Source organism: Bufo gargarizans, chromosome 1, assembly GCF_014858855.1.
Source record: "Bufo gargarizans isolate SCDJY-AF-19 chromosome 1, ASM1485885v1, whole genome shotgun sequence".
NCBI lineage: Eukaryota > Metazoa > Chordata > Amphibia > Anura > Bufonidae > Bufo > Bufo gargarizans.
The window spans coordinates 638,887,839-638,905,090 of NC_058080.1; the positions used below are offsets into that span (position 1 = coordinate 638,887,839).

The 17,252-nt window shown below is 44.5% G+C and overlaps 1 protein-coding gene across 1 annotated transcript in view; it reads left to right on the plus strand.

Moving 5' to 3' along the window:
* KIAA0825 (KIAA0825 ortholog) overlaps nucleotides 1-17,252 on the plus strand; it is a 203,599-nt gene that overhangs the window by 22,653 nt on the left and 163,694 nt on the right. The window contains exons 2-3 of the mRNA XM_044282656.1: nucleotides 6,513-6,651; nucleotides 16,772-16,931. Of these exons, the coding sequence (XP_044138591.1) occupies nucleotides 6,518-6,651; nucleotides 16,772-16,931 (294 nt within the window). The 5' untranslated portion in view covers nucleotides 6,513-6,517. The remainder of the gene's footprint in view (nucleotides 1-6,512; nucleotides 6,652-16,771; nucleotides 16,932-17,252) is intronic.

The following is a 17,252-nucleotide window of genomic DNA, read 5'->3' on the forward strand; positions in this document are numbered from 1 at the left end:
CACAGAGCTATGGGGACTGGGTATTGCGGATGTGCTAGTGGCCATCTAGCAACCCATGTCCTCAGCTCTATACACAAAATCCCGGTGACAGGTTCCCTTTAAAGGTAGGCAGACAATGTCATAGAGCAGCAGGAAATGCTAGCAGAATGCTTGGGTGTATAGGGAGAGGCATTACCAGTAGAAAGAGGGAGGTGCTCATGCCGCTCTACAGAGCACTAGTGAGACCTCATTTGGAGTATTGTGCGCAGTACTGGAGACCATATCTCCAGAAGGATAGTGATACTTTGGAGAGAGTTCAGAGAAGAGCTACTAAACTGGTACATGGATTGCAGGATAAAACTTACCAGGAAAGATTAAAGGACCTTAACATGTATAGCTTGGAAGAAAGACGAGACAGAGGGGATATGATAGAAACTTTTAAATACATAAAGGGAATCAACAAGGTAAAAGAGGAGAGAATATTTAAAGAAGAAAAACTGCTACAAGAGGACATAGTTTTAAATTAGAGGGGCAAAGGTTTAAAAGTAATATCAGGAAGTATTACTTTACTGAGAGAGTAGTGGATGCATGGAATAGCCTTCCTGCAGAAGTGGTAGCTGCAAATACAGTGAAGGAGTTGAGCATGCATGGGATAGGCATAAGGCCATCCTTCATATAAGATAGGGCCAGGGGCTATCCATGGTATTCAGTATATTGGGCAGACTAGATGGGCCAAATGGTTCTTATCTGCCGACACATTCTATGTTTCTATCGGATTCTTGTAGAATCGAATCGGGTCCAAATCGAACACGAAACTAATTTCAAGAAATTAAATCTTCTCTAATCCCGACCATTTAAACCCCTCAGATGCTGTGGTCAGTAGCGACCATGATTTCTGAGCGCTTAGACTGTCCCCAAATCATCACCCCCCAACCTGTGTTTATGGGGTGCTGAACAGCAGGACCTAATTAAGGTCCCCAGGCCTTCCATGTTGGCCTCTAGCAGGGTGTAATAGCATAATAGGGTAGATAATAAGTATCCTAAGGGAACTAAAAGTAAATAAGACCATTTAATAAAGTTATTAAAATGTAAAAAATTCACTCACCTTTTTCCCCCAAAAAATAATTGGCATTTCCACATCCAAAATATTCTAATAGCACGTTATCCCATATAATGTTGAGATAAATCGATGTAAAAAAACAAACAAAAAAAACTTGCCATATAGCAAATAATTTGTGTAACGCAGTGTATTTGTAGCCAGGCTCCTGTGTGGTTCTTCTCCCTGCTTCACACCCCAGTCACACAGCTCATCTAGTTGGGATTCTGGAAGTGAGATTATTGGCCATTTGAAGTGATGATTTGCCAAACTGAATGAACGCGGTTTGATTTTCACCGGCTAACTAGATCATGCAAATCCGAGGGAAGCAAATAAATTGTTTTGACAAGCTAAGTGAAGAAATGACATCGATGTCTAAGAGGAATACATATATGCAAACCAAGCTGTCATGTTTACAAAATGTTTTTTTTTTTTATCTGCTGGAAAATTGCTGAGCGGAATAACACAGTCGGTGATGGAATCAGTTCTACGCCTAAAAACCGTCTGACACAGCAATTTGTAGCTTCCTGGCGAAAATATATCTATGTTAGCACAAAGCCTGCTGTTAAATATGGATGACTCTACTGCCTGCTACATGCTTTGCTTTCCACAGACCTCAGTGGTCCGTGTACAACTGTTTGGTGCCTCATTGAGTGCTGTAAGCCCCCCTAGAAGGGGTGGTCCACAATAATTAGAAAATCTCTGACAAGCCCTATAAAAGTCTATAGGAAAAAAAAATCATACGTGCTTGTTTATCCAGCGCCGTTCTCTGCAACACTGTTCCAATCCTGCTGCTGCTTGTTTACAAACTGCAGCGGAAATGTTCCGGTATATGGCACATAACCACTGCAGCCAATCACTGTCCTCAGCAGTCTATTGCTCAGGACAGTGATTGGCTGCAGAGGTGGTGTTCGATACATCTGTACGTCACCGACACTATGGAGTGATTTATCAAAACTGGTGCAAAGGAAAACTGGCTTAGTTTCCCACAGTAGCCACCAGATTCCACCTTTTATTTTTGGAAAATTTGCAACTGTTTTGATAAATCACCCCATAGTGTCAGTGACGTGCAGATGTATGGAACGCCACCTCTGCAGCCAATCGCTGTCCTGAGCAATAGACTGCCGAAGACAGTGATTGGCTGCAGTGGTCATATACCGAAACATTCCCGCTAGGGGTGGGCGATATGGCCTAAAATCTATATTGCGATATAATTTTAAACATGTACGATATGTGATATATATTGCGATATATTGTTTTCTATATTGGGGGGGGGGGGGGTGTTTAAACTTTTTTTTTTTTTTTTTACTTTTTATTTAATAACTATTAGCCTCCTTAAGGGCTAGAACCCTTGTCATATTCACCCTAATAGAGCTCTATTAGGGTGAATAGGACTTTACACTCTCCCTGCTGCCCTGTGCTTTTTGCACACAACAGCAGGGAGCTGACCATGGCGCCAGCCTCTCATGTGCCCTCCCAGCCTCTGATCTGCTCCCCCCCAGCCTCTGATCTGCTCCCCCCAGCCTCTGATCTGCTCCCCCCAGCCTCTGATCTGCTCCCCCCAGCCTCTGATCTGCTCCCCCCAGCCTCTGATCTGCTCCCCCCAGCCTCTGATCTGCCCCCCCAGACTCTGATCTGCCCCCCCCCAGCCTCTGATCTGCCCCCCCAGCCTCTGATCTGCCCCCTCTGGTAACGCAAAACCCACCCCCCCTCCCTCCCTCCCTCCCCCCCCAGTATTAATCATTGGTGGCAGTGGCCACAGGGTCCCCCTCCTTCTCCCCATCATTGGTGGCAGTGGGCAGTTCCGATCGGAGTCCCAGCAGTGTAATGCTGGGGCTCCGATCGGTTACCATGGCAGCCAGGAGTCACGCTACTGAAGCCCTGGCTGCCATGGTATGTTAGTGAGCAGCATTATACTCGCGTGCGATGTGGTCGCCGGTCGCTCCTTCTTCTCATAGGTCTGTGCGGCGCATTGCTAATGCTGTAAGCATTAGCAATCCGCCGCACAGACAGAAAAAGGAGCACCTGGCGGCCACGGCGCACGCGAGTATAATGCTGCTCACTAACATACCATGGCAGCCAGGGCTTCAGTAGCGTGACTCCTGGCTGCCATGGTAACCGATTAGAGCCCCAGCATTACATGCTGGGACTCTGATCGGAACTGCCCACTGCCACCAATGATGGGGGGGGGGGACCCTGTGGGATATGGCCGGCTCATTCATTGGTGGCGCAGTGGCCACAGTCCCTCCCCTCCTCCTCCTACTCTGTCCTCATTGGTGTTCAGCGGCAGCCGCGCACAGTGGGGAGGGAGGGACTCCCTCCTTCTCCCTCCACTGTGCCGGCCGGCTCAGGAGAAAATGGTGCGCGCAGAGAGCGTGATCATATCGCGGTCAGGCGATATGGCGAAAATCCATATCATGGCCCAAATTTATATCGCATATCGCCTATACCGCCCACCCCTATTTCCCGCTGCAGTTTGTAAACAAGCAGCGGCAGGAGGACCGGACCAGTGCTGAAGAAAACTGTGCCGGAGAAACAGGTAAGCATAAGCCAGTTGTTCTTTGCACCAGTTTTGATAAATCTCCCCTATGACATGCACAGTGATGTGCAGGTGTAAAGAACTGCAGCCGGTCACCTTCCTCTGTGTTAGACCTCTGAGGACTATGTTTGGCTGCAGCAGTCACATACTGCATCAGGAGGAATGGACTGGAAGATGATTGTTTGCTGGGCTGCTCCAAGATCTCACACAACCTCTTTAAGGTAGAAAAGCTCTATACTGAATAACCTCTATATGAAACTGGAGGCATTGATGGATCCTGCGCTTTATTTTTAGTTTTATTTAGCTTTTTCTAGTATGGAAAAAAATTGTGCAGATGTGACTGTAGCCTTCGGCTAGGTTCATCTTGTGTGAGGTGGAACTGTTTGAACTGGTCCCACTGAATATATGCCCCATACATATGCATGCATAGGGATACATCTTCCATTGACTCTCTTTAAAAAGGATGTTTATGATTGTATAGTTAACATAAGAACACACTACCTGTACTGGTTATACCAACTGTATCTTATTGAGCTATAAATTACAATAAAAATGGTCTAATATAAAAAAGGATATGTATATGTAGTAAACTGTCTTTAAATACACAACTACAATCAAGCACAGTAGACCAATATATGCAAAAAAAATTGCATGCAAACACTCTTATGGCATGCATGTGGCTGTTAAAGACTTTCAGGGCAACAAGCTTGATATCAGGAGATTTTACATTGGACATGGATATAATTCCCAGCACAAAAAGGGTCAATAATATGACTATAGGAGCATTCTTACATCATATGGTGTTCTATATTCAGCTGTATACAGCTTTTCTGACCTCCTACACCAAATGTTAAAGAATGTAAAAAAAAGTTTGTTAGCCCAGCTCCCCGTACCTGTGACTCTGTCCCCATACGCAGGTACGGGCGCCGGGCTTCTTCACTCCTTCCCGCTGCTGCACGCCATGCTGACAGGAGTGGGCAGCAGGGTTCTTAGCTGTGGTTTGCATTCCTGCCACCAGCATCTCCCTCCTGGCTCTGAGCAGAGCTTGCACTCTGGCTTAGAGTTCCTTGTGTCTATTTAGGGTGTGCGCGGGCGTGTCTCTCTTCCCTTAGTGAGACAGCCTGCAGAAGCCCTCTATCTTCCCCTGCCTATGGCTGGTCTGCAGAGGTATTTAAAGGCGCCTCCTTCTACAGGAAGATGCCTGAGCAACTTAGGTTCCTAGCTTGTCTAGTTTCCTGTTTGAGCTAATGTTTTCTGTTGGTTCTTGTCTTTCTGTATACCGGACTTTGGATTACATATGAAGGACTTTGCCTGATTGCCGCCTGCCCTGACCCTAATCTACGTTTACGGACTCGTACCTGATTACACATCTGTCTGATCAGCCACTGGGTGTATTGTGTCACCTGGAGGTCAGTCGAGTGGGTTCACACTCTGGTCCTAATTCCCTCGTGTTCCAATTCCCCTCTGAGGTAGCACCTGGTACACCCCTCGGGAAAGTCTCTCCTCGCCATGAGAGGTATCATGTGAAGAACGAGGGGCGTGCTTAGACATTGCCCTCAGAGGGAATTGGTAACGTGGGGCAGCGAGTTCCCACCCGCTGGTCATAACAATGTTAAAGTTAAACCGATATGTGAACACTGAGCTATCTTCAGCAGTTCTGTGGAGACCGAATAGAGCAGTAAGGGTGCATGATGTATCAGGAGAGAAACACGAGACCCCTGTTCTTGGGATCGGTGAGGTTCCCAGCGGTGGAACCCCAACCAATCGGTTAGTTATCCCCTATCTTGTGGACAGGGGAAAACTTATAATTGATTCTGAAGCCCCAAAAAATGAGAAAAAAATGAAGACTGAAATAATGAGCAAACTACTACAGATAGAGCAAGTCCTTACATATGGAAGTCAGAAATAGGTGCTGGAAGCTGGATGTCACTCCAATGAGTCCAGCCATTCTTGAAGCTCTTGAATAGTGCAGCCTGGTGTTCGTAGAAGCAGCACATCCTGGCACCAGGTAGATTGCAGTACATCACATGTAGTACCGCACTGTACTGTAGAGAGCTGCTACTAGTGTGTTACCAGGGAAATACCAGTGCTGTTTGTTTGTGTCCATGACATTGTACAGTATGATGAATTATGGTCTCATGTTACAATGGACCAGGAAAGACCATTGTATGTTGAAAATATTGTATCCAGTGGTCATTGTAACTTGAGGTAGCGCCATACAGCAGACTCCTAATGATTAGTATGCCATATTCTTTCTTGTTCCCTATTATACAAATGGCACAATATTCTTTTGTGCCATCTGGTATAATAGCCCAGGGGACATGTCATCAGAACATGTGAACCTATACTGTAGGTTTATGATATTTAACGTTATGTAAAAGAGCACCTGTCAGCAGGACAACCCTATTAAACCTGACATATTACCTGCTAGGCTTGATCCTTCAAAGCTGAAGTGCACAGAGGGACAGGACCATCGCCTCTCAGAATTAATCCTACCAAGCAGTATGCTGATAGGTCTTCTTTAATGGGGTTCTGGGACTTAGATATTGATGACCTGTCCTCAGGATAGGTAATCAATAGAAGAGCGTGGGAATCTGAAACCCTGCACCCCCGACTGATCAGCTGTCTTGGGCAGCTGCCGTCCACAGAAACTGTACAGAGGATATTGCTGGAAGCAGAAGGCTGCTTCCACTGTGTAGTGGCCATCCTGGGTTACTGCAGCTCATCTCCCATTCAAGTAAATGGTAACTTAGCTGCAATATCCTGACGCTGAAAACTACACAGTTCATAGAGGCTTTAGTACAGTTTTGGGCACCCACCAATCTTATATTGTAGACCTATCCTGAGGACAGTTCATCAATATATAAGTTCTGTTCTTCTTATATTTTGTTTTTGCAGAAGCCATGATGGAGGGTGCAGGAGAAGACCAGATAAGCTTTTCTCTACTGGATAGTGTGTTGGATATGTTCCCAGGATATTCGGAGTGTCAGCAAATTCTTGATGACCTTGATGAAAAGCTAAAAGAAAATACCCAAAGGTAAAGTACAGAACAGTTTGCGCCTAGTACTACATTAGTACTACCATTTTTATTTTTATTTTTTTATTGGGGGGGGGGGGGGCAACTGGATGATGGGGAAGTTTAAAATTAGTAACTTTGTAATTGTATCACCCTTAAAGAGGACCTATCACATGGGTATGGATTTTACTAGAAAAAATAATTAAATATTAATTACTAAAAAAGTGAGGAGATCCTGGGATGCCAAGTATGCTTCTTGTTTTTTATTGCATTCTACTTATTTGCAGGTACAACTTTTTTCAATTAGTCTTTATAAAAAAATAAATAAATTTCAACAGTTTTTTTCTTTTACAGCTTTTAGTTCCAGTACATTTGCAGACTAGCGGCTCTCTAAGTCACGCTGAACTGCTCTGTGGGCTGGATCTGCGACCCTGAACTCCTGACAGCTCATAAACACATTATAGCTAATTTCTTATCAAACTGATAAGAATTTAGTTACAATGAGTTAGAGTTGAGTAAATCAATTCTAAAATTCTGAAATTCAACCCAAAGTTATCAAAAGGTTCTGATTCTACCGCACCCGAATTTTGTTTGATTTGGGAGAATCAAGGCAAGAAAGAGAGTGAGAAGAGACTTTTCCAGGCAATCAAAGCAATTTCTGAATACATTTAACCCAAGTCCAATGAGAAAGTTGTTTCGGCCAAATTGGACATGAAGAAATTGGCTCATCTCTGATCATGAGTGTTTATGAGCTGTTAGGAACGTATGGATAATGGCTACAGATCCAGCCAACAGAGCAGCTCCGTGATGGTTTCAGTGTGAGGTAGAGAGCCAGCTGGTCTGTAAATGTACTGAAACCGAAAGCTGTAGATGAAAAACTGTTGGAAATTTGTAGTAAACACCAATTGATAAATGTTTTTATCCCAAAATTAGTAAAATGCAATAATAAAATACATTTCCCCCAAAGGTGTCCATAGCCTTTGAAATATAGAATGGGCTATTTAAACATTGTAGCGCAACAGTCTCCACATCAATAGGTCATAAGATGGTGGCAATCATGTGATTTACCCATGTGATCTCTTTTTTGGTTGTCCCTTGCTGCATCCCTGTCTGCGCATCCACTGAACAGTAACTGAGTGAGTCCAGTGCATGCGCAGATACAGGCCCCAGAATCTCCAATATCTTCGCACCAGTGGCGGATACCTGCTGGAGTTATCTGTGAGCAGTATGATTTCTTACAGATACTTAGACTGAGTAGAACCAAACAGATCACCTGCCAGAACAGAAAGTCTTTTAAGAAATACATTTATATGGGTTTCTATTACAATTCTCCAAACTCTAAAACATCTAAGAAAGGGCAATGGGAAGGAGAATTTTCACATTTAGTCCACAATAAAAAAAAAAATGACCCTGAAAATAGTATATGTATTTCATAGGCTTATTTTTCACTCTGCCCAACAACTCTAAATAATTCAGCTGTATCTTTTCCCTGTAGGTTATACCTATCATTTCTTATAACTAAAGAGCTCAATAATCTGTATTAAAATACCGTAGGCTTGTTGTCAACAGTATTTGATAGCCACAACTGAATAGCACTCTGTGTTTAGCGCTTAAATGGTTATTTCCTCGTTGTACTTTGTTGCAAATGAATGAGTAATGATCCTCCGTAGATTCTGGCTTCATAATAATCTGCAAACCTGGATTTTCCTTTGCAATTTATTACAAGTCTGTTATATATTGATACGGTGCATTCAGAGGCTTCAGATCCTTTTACATTTTTCCCCATTATGTTAGAACTTTAAAAATATAAAATTTTCCCCCATCAATTTTCACTCAATATCCCATAATAAAAAAGTGAACATTTTTGAAATCTTAGAATTATCAGAAATATTTGCAAACTTATTAAAACGAAAATATAAAATTTGGTAAGGATATAAATAATCAGACCCTTTGCTGTGACACTTGAAATTTAACTCTGGGGACCTCTTTTCTATTGCTCATCTTTAAGATGTTTCTAGACTTTGATTGAAGTTTTCCTATGGTAAATGCAGTTGACTGGATATGATTTGATATGAGATGTGACCAAAAACCCAGTGTTCATTCTGACTGAGCTCCAGAGATCCTGTGTGCACTTACTGTTCAGAAGGCCGACCATCGCTGTAGCACTCCACCAATCTGGGCATTATGGCAGAGGGGCCAGAAAGAAGCCTCTCCACAGTAAAGGACACATGGAAGGCTGCCTGGAGTTAGCCAATAAAAAAGCACCGAAAGGACTCTCCGACTGTGATAAAAAAAGATTATCTGGTCTGATGAAACCAAGATTTAAATTTTTGGCCCCGACTCTAAGCGGAGAATGTAATTACTCTTAAAGGTGCTTCAACTAAGTGCTAAGTAAAGGGTCAAATGCAATATTTTAGTTCATCTCTCCACCGGGAGAGGCAGCGGCGGTCGTGCGGGGACCAGGAGCGACGCAGGTGGCATGGAGAGAGATAAGTACATAGTGTGTGAGGGGCCCGGGCATTCAGGGGTTGGAAAACATTTTTAAGTATGTGACCCTCTTTTTATACCATTCCCCTCTCTTATGGACAGAAGCCTTGTTGGTAAAAAATGTATGTGATCTTTATCCTACAAAGGGTTGAGTGGTGCACAACAGGACATCTTAAACAGTGTAGCTGGGGAGGTAATTTTTGACAAAAGTGATCATATACTGCTTAGACGTTTCCCCAGACTGCACCAATCTCTAATTTAGCAACATCAATTATTTATTTTTGATGAACTGTTCACCAGTCACTCCACCAGTCAGCCGTTTGACCTTACAGCTAACCATACACAGTGCCGTCCATTGGATAGCAGTTGGGCGTGGTGTTCCAGCTCAGCCCCATTCACTTGAATAAGACTAAGTTGCGCCTGGGCCACGTGGTTGATGAATATGATGTTATTGGCCTAGGAAGAGGGCACAGCGCTCATGGATCAGCAGAGGTGCCAGGAGTCATAACCTTACGAATCAGATATTGATGACCTATCCTTTGGACAGGTCATCAATCTTAATCATCCGGACAACCCTTTTAATTTTGATAAGGACTTTCTGCATTGGTGAGGCAAATAATTATGTTGTTCTGGCTTGTGGTAACAGGTTATAAAGTCCTGGTATACAGAACTATTTTAAAGGGGTATATTTTGTGGTATAGGAAAAAAATATACTAATGGTTTTCGACACTGCAGTAGTGACATATTAAAGTTCTGCAAAATATATATTTTTTATTTGATTGATATAAATGAATAGATTTTAAAAATAATTTATGTATTTTTGTGTCAACGCAGACTTTTATTTTTGTATTAAGGCAAATTACTGAAGTATCTGAAGTATCTGTGCTTTTTTAACTTCTTATTTTAAGCCTCTATTCACGATGTGTTGTCTCTGGCCAGCATCCAGATTTCGATGCCGGGGATTAGTTTTAGTCCACTCGTAATTGAAGCAGATTTATGTAGGCTACTAGCAGAAAAGCCTGCACAATCCAGTGCACTGTAATCGGTTAGGTTTCACTGATTGAGACACTTCATGATACCACAATAGAAGCCTTTTCATTCAGAATCCCTAGAGCCAAGGTGTATGGAAGGAGCATCGCATTTCGCAGTCCTGAGAAGAGTTTACACAAGTTAAGAAGATACATGCCAATCTTTTGTCATTCGTAGAACCAGTGTTCACAATTGGGGTTGTCCCATCAGAGGTCTGAATGGGCCACAGGCAGTGAGGTATTCTTTCTCATGAAAGTGCTCAGTCTTCATGAAAAGCCTGTTTGATAATGAGAAGATATTCGTTTCACTACACTTTTTTTCAAACTCACTCATGCTTAGAGTTTTCTTGAAAAGGTCTTTTCTTTACCTTTCTCTATGGTGTTTTTCAGCCCACCCAGCCTTAAGTCATTTTGAAGAGGCCTTCACACTGATGTTAACGTGTGTCTTAGTCAATCATATTTGAAGGTTTTTGTTGTTTTTATCTTAGTTTTGCCGTTGCCATGCTAAATTTTCGCATTATAATTGGATGGCATTTGTAGAGCCTATTTATTCTTAGATTTGTACAGAAAATTAAATGTAAAAGTAGTCTACTGTGTTCTTTTTAGTCGTGTTTTTCTTTAAACCTCGTTTAATTCATTCTGGGGGCCCCACTGTACAGCTACATGCAAATATTACCTAGCCTCCATTTGCAGTTCCCTTAGGCTACTTTCACACTTGCTTTCGGGGCTCCGCTTGTGAGTTCCGTTTGAAGGCTCTCACAAGCGGCCCCGAACGCATCCGTACTGCCCCAATGCATTCTAAGTGGATGCGGATCCGCTCAGAATGCATCAGTATGGCACCGTTTGACCTCCGTTCCGCTCAGCAGGCGGACACCCGAACGCAGCTTGCAGCGTTCGGGTGTCCGCCTGGCCGTGCGGAGCCAAACGGATCCGTCCGGACTTACAATGTAAATCAATGGGGACGGATACGTTTGAAGTTGACAAAACGGATCGTCCCCCATTGACTTTCAATGCAAAGTCTGGACGGATCCGTCTGACTAACTTTCAGACTTAGAATTTTTTCAGAAATATAATGCAGACGGATCCGTTCTGAGTGGATCCCATCGTTTGCATTATAGGAGCGGATCCGTCTGTGCAGACACCAAACGGATCCACTCTGAACGCAAGTGTGAAAGTAGCCTAAAACTGTGCCGTAGACAAGTTTTCCAAGCACTCTGACATATGGAACACAGATATGCACTAATGGGGTCAGGCTCTGACTGTCCCACAGGTGATTTCCAGTTGGGTCCCTGTGCGAGGGTGAGCCCCCAGCCTCCCATCGCCTGCATAAAAGGCACACGGCTCAATGCATCAAATGCACTACATACAGATAGTCAACAACATACAGCATCTTAACCAACCAATGTTTCCACTAACTACCCAGTTTGTTTTTATAGACACATCGGGTGGCTGAGATGACTTCTAATAGAGAGTCAGGCCACCCATTAGGGACCTGCCTCAATGTTGCACTATCATCTTGACCTAGTAGTAGCCCGCTGACTGGCTCTTGCCTTGGTCTACAGACCTTGAAGCTACTGATGGACGAACATCTGCCGGGACAGTTCGCGAACGCGATCAAATGTATGCGAACCGCAAGTTCGCGGCCGGTCCCATTCATTTTAATTGCAGGCGAACCTGAAAAACCTTCAGCTCATATTTGCAGCCAAGAAATAATTACTAGAAGTGCACAAATAGTCCCACAACATGGACAGTGACATACCAGGTGTATTATTCGAATTTGCGATCTCCATTCATTTTTTTTCTCAATGCGAAATATCGGCAATACAATTTTCGTGTACACGCATGCGCAAATGCACTATACAGTACCCAAATGCACTATAAAGAAAGTATATTGGTATATAACACCCCGCTTCAATCTGTTTTTTGGGGGGATGACTGGTATATCACACCAGTAGAAATTATTTGTTCCAATAACGCATGCCCCTCTTCATACCTGCAGTATCGCAGCAGAACTGCACACAACTGCCGCACAATACAAATGCACTATAATATACTTTCTAACATAGAAAGTATATTATAACATTGTACAAGGAAGGCAATCCATTAGAATATACATGAAGATAAAATGTAACCTTTAATAATTGTACTATGAGGGTCCATTCACACATCCGTAAGTGTTTTGCGGATCCGCAAAACACAGACACCGGCAATGTGCATTCCGCAATTTGTGGACTGCACATCGCCGGCACTATAATAGAAAATGCCTAATCTTGTCTGCAATTGCGGACAAGAATAGGACATGCTCTATTTTTTTGCGGAAACGGAAGCACAGATGCGGAAGTGCGGATGCGCTAATGACGGATGTGGATCCGCAAATGCGGATGCGGACAGCACATTCTGGCCCCATTGAAAATGAATCCCATTCCGCAAAATTGCGGAACGGATCCGGACCCATTTTGCGGACGTGTGAATGGAAAAGATATCCCTTAAAAATGAAAATAAATTAAATTATTAAAGTTAACCAAAAAGCATAGATGTGGTAGGCAATAACAAGTACTCGGCGGCACTAAGTCAGGTGTTCAGCGGCATCAAATGAGAAACCATATGTCCTACCACAATCCGGGGGGTTCCAGTGCACATCCATGAATCCCGGAGGGAAAGCAAAATACATCTATCCCTGCGCTAGATGATGATATGGTATTGAAGGACAGGGTGGGCAAAGAACTGTCCCTGATATTGCCCTACAGGAGGGTGCTATTCTGGCCCTGATAGCCTAACCACAGACCACCCGCCCTGATAAGAGTGACCCCGTCCGGAACCTTACCCTATATAAAAATGGTCAATTATAAAGGTATGGTATCAGCGCAGGAAAAAGGACATAAGGCCTAATCGGATGGTTTTAAATACCTGTTCGGCAGAATGTGGGCTTGAAAATGCTCCTCCTGTAGGTTAGTTCTTCATAGCACTAAACAGTGCGGGATGGACAGCGATACTCCGTGCTCAACTTCAAAAAAGGCGCGCGCCACGCTCCGTCCGGCAGCTGGCGCGCGTACGAAGGAGCTTGTTGGTAAGGGAATCCGAGAACGTAGCGTGTTACATCACAGCTGTTGGACGGATACCTCTGTGGGCCAAAAGACGTGTCCTACGCGTTTCGAAGTCGTCGGACTTCTTCGTCAGGATCTACGTAGGACTGGTCTTTTGGCCCACGGAGGTATCCGTCCAACAGCTATGACGTCACACGCTACGTTCTCGGATTCCCTTACCAATAAGCTCCTTCGTACGCACGCCAGCTGCCGGCCGGAGCGTGACGCGCGCCTTTTTTGAAGTTGAGCACGGAGTATCGCTGTCCATCCCGCACTGTTTAGTGCTATGAAGAACTAACCTACAGGAGGAGCATTTCCAAGCCCACATTCTGCCGAACAGGTATTTAAAACCATCCGATTAGGCCTTATGTCCTTTTTCCTGCGCTGATACCATACCTTTATAATTGACACTTATACACTTTGTGGATCGAGGCAACTGATTTCTCTTTGGTACCCAGCAGCGGCTCTGTGCACAGCAGTTCACAGAGAAAGGACATAGCTGACAGCGCAGACACAATTACAAAATTTTATACTATATAAAAATGTCCCTAGTAAGCCCCTAGGCCTCTGACTTCCAGGTGATCACTATATAGATCTATGTGTTTTTGACTCATTATAAAAGTATATTATAAGTATATCGCACCCCTCTGTGTATCATTCCTATCAATAGCACACCTATACTTGTGCTTAAAATGACTTTTGTGGCCCTATTAGCTAGCGCTTGGTGTCCCTAACAGCCTGTCCCTACTCCACACAGCAACCTCTCCCTATACTGGCAAAACACTGAATGTAAAATGGCGGCCAGATCAGGTTTATTTATAAGGTAGGGGGTATGTCCATGTGCTGAAACGTCTAAATTGGCTGTCCTGTACCACCTGATGGATGTGTGATGGGTCAAAGTTCTTCACAATGTAAAAGAATATGGCGGGCGCAAATTTCTCCATATCTTCACATCTTCGGCGAATCGCGAACACGCAAAGTTCGCCGCTAAACGACCGCCGGGCAAACCGCAAGGCCATCTCTACTTGTAGCTATGTGAGCCTGAACACTTACTCACAGTGCGTCTGACAGCAGCAAGAGGATGATGGTGACCGTCAAGATAATAGTGCAACATCGAGGCAGGTCCCTACTGGGTGGCCTGACTCTCTGTTTAGAAGTCATCTCAGCCACCCGATATGTCTATAATAATAAACTGGGTAGTTTGCGGAAACATTGGTTGGGTGAGATGCTGTATGTTGTTGACTATCTGTATGTAGTGCATTCGATGCATTGAGCCGCGTGCCTTTTATGCAGGCGATGGGAGGCTGGGGGCTCACCCTCGCACAGGGACCCAACTGGGAATCACCTGTGGGACAGTCAGAGCCTTGGAAAACTTGTTGGCTTGGTCAAGATGAATCCAGGAAGCCAGAATAAGAGAATCTCCAGCACCTCTGAAGTTAAAATAAATGTGTTTTTATTGAAATTCCATTAAAAGGGTTTTCCGGGACTAGAAAATTGATGCTATCCTCAGGATAGGTCATCAGTATCTGAGCGGTGGGGGTCCGAGTCCTGGAACACCGATAGACAGCTGTATGAAGAGTCCACAGCGCTTTGTTAAACTGTATGGCCTGGCCTCTTACTAGGCCAATGATGTCACATTCATCGGTCACATGGCCTATGTGCAGCTCAGTTCCTTTCAGTTGAGTTGGCCTGAGCTGCAGTTCCAAACACAGCTGCTTTATAATGTATGGCGCCAATGAGCGGAGCCATTATCAGGATGCAGCATGCCTAGATACGCTTGTCCGCTGTTCACCTGATGAATGAATGAAAGCTTTGCTTTTGCAGCCACCTGAATCATGTTATATGAGCTGCAGATCGTGCTGTGTAAACAGGGATTTGCTGCCCAGAAACAATGCATCTTTATGGGGATGATCAATCGCACCCCGCCGATCAGCTATTGTGCAGTAGTTCCTGTGCCAGATGTTGGCGCTGCCACTACACAGCTCTGTCCATTATTTGTAGTGGATGGAAATGGCTACTGCATTGAAATGAATAAGAGCAGCGCTAGAGTAACCATTTCCATCCACCACAAACAATGGATGGAGCTGTGTAGATTCAGCGCCAACTTCCGTCAGTAGAGCTACTACAGAATATAGGGGCGGATTGAGAACTTAAAGTGGACCTGGAAAAAAACCTTAAAGGAAACCTGTCACCAGGATTTTGCGCATAGAGCTGGGGACATGGGCTGCTAGATAGCCACTAGCACATCTGCAGTACCCAGGTCCGATAGCTCTCTGCGCTTTTATTGTGTTTATTTGATTGATATGCAAATGACCTGATATGAGTCCTGTAGCCGGAGATGAGTCAAGCGGAAAGGAGCCAAGCACCGCCCCGCGTCCTCCGAATCTCCTCCTTGCTGGCTGACGTCACAGAGCTGGAGCGCCGAAATCTCGCGATGCGCGAGCTAGCGCATGCGCAGTGTCGGCATCATGTTCATTCCCTGTACTGGCATCAGTAGTTCGTTCCCTGTGCTGATGCCAGTACAGGGAATGAACATGATGCCAACACTGCGCATGCGCTAGCTCGCGCATCGCGAGATTTCGGCGCTCCAACTCTGTGACGTCAGCCAGCAAGGAGGAGATTCGGAGGACGCGGGGCGGTGCTGGGCTCCTTTCCGCTTGACTCATCTCCGGCCACAGGACTCATATCAGGTCATTTGCATATCAATCAAAACTGTTTTTTAACACAATAAAAGCGCAGAGAGCTATGGGGACTGGGTACTGCAGATGTGCTAGCGGCCATCTAGCAAACCTTGTCCCCAGCTCTATGCGCAAAATCCTGGTGACAGGTTTCCTTTAACGTGGCCCCATGTTGTAGGTGGGTTCAAACTGACAGAAGATGGGCCAAAACAAGAAGCGTGGACAATCATAGTAGGTGGCCTACTATACTGTAATGCAGCTCAGAATAACCCCCCAGCAGAACCAAATACCACAGGACAGCACAAAATACTGCCACCCTCACCACAGTATTCAACTGTATCACCATCATGAGGACAGTAATACAGTTGAGTTCAGGAGGCACTTGCAGGCATTGAGCATCAGATCATTATGTACCTGGCCTGCGGCCATCAAGAGCGCTTGAGTGGCCTCCTGGGCATCGGCCCACCCGGGAATTTCAGTGTAGGGTCTGAGGCCAATCTGCCCCTGCCAGAATAGCTGATCGGTGGGGGCGTGGTGTGTCAGACTTCTGCCGATCAGATAATTGTGGTCTCTTCTGAGGCTAGGCCATCAATAGAAACTGACTGGACAACCCCTTTAAGCATATTTGTAAATCTTTGTTGAATGCTGTAGATTTCACACAGACATGGCCTGTATACATTTACTAGTGCCAGCCCACTCTCCCGTGAGGTATGCACTTGGACTGAATAGACTACAGACTGAATATACAGTTACTTTTTGAGTTTTATATTGGCATTTTTATTCAGTTTTTTTTCACCATTTTCCCCCTCTTTATTATTTTTTTTTGTATTGCTTTTTTTTAATAAAATGTGTTCTTTTTGTTTAGCATTGCAAAGTATTTAGAAAACCCTCATCAGGAAGTCCTTAATAGCACTGGCGATATCCTCCACAGCAACGTGGACTACTTCCGGGGTCCGAATAGCTCATCATCCTGGAGATTATATGATACCCCTCATGCTGAAGTGATGACCTTCCTGAAGACTTTGGTAAAGCAAAAAATTGTCTAGCAGTGTCTAAAATCTGTTATAGCCAGTGGATGTCATATATCAAGTGGACGGAAGCTGAGCGGCATTAACTCGGCTCCGCCACTACACCTTGAATGTAGTCATGTTTCTGGCTCTTTTCCATGTGTTAGTTCTGGTACCAGCGGCTGCAGGTAACAGCAGCTGATTGGAAGGGTACCCAATGTTGGACCCCCCACAATTTGATATTGATGACCCATTCTGAGGCTAAGCCATCAATATTGTTAGACCAGAAAACTCGCTGAATGTAAAGTTAAAATACCCAGTTCCTCTAGTTCCATGTCC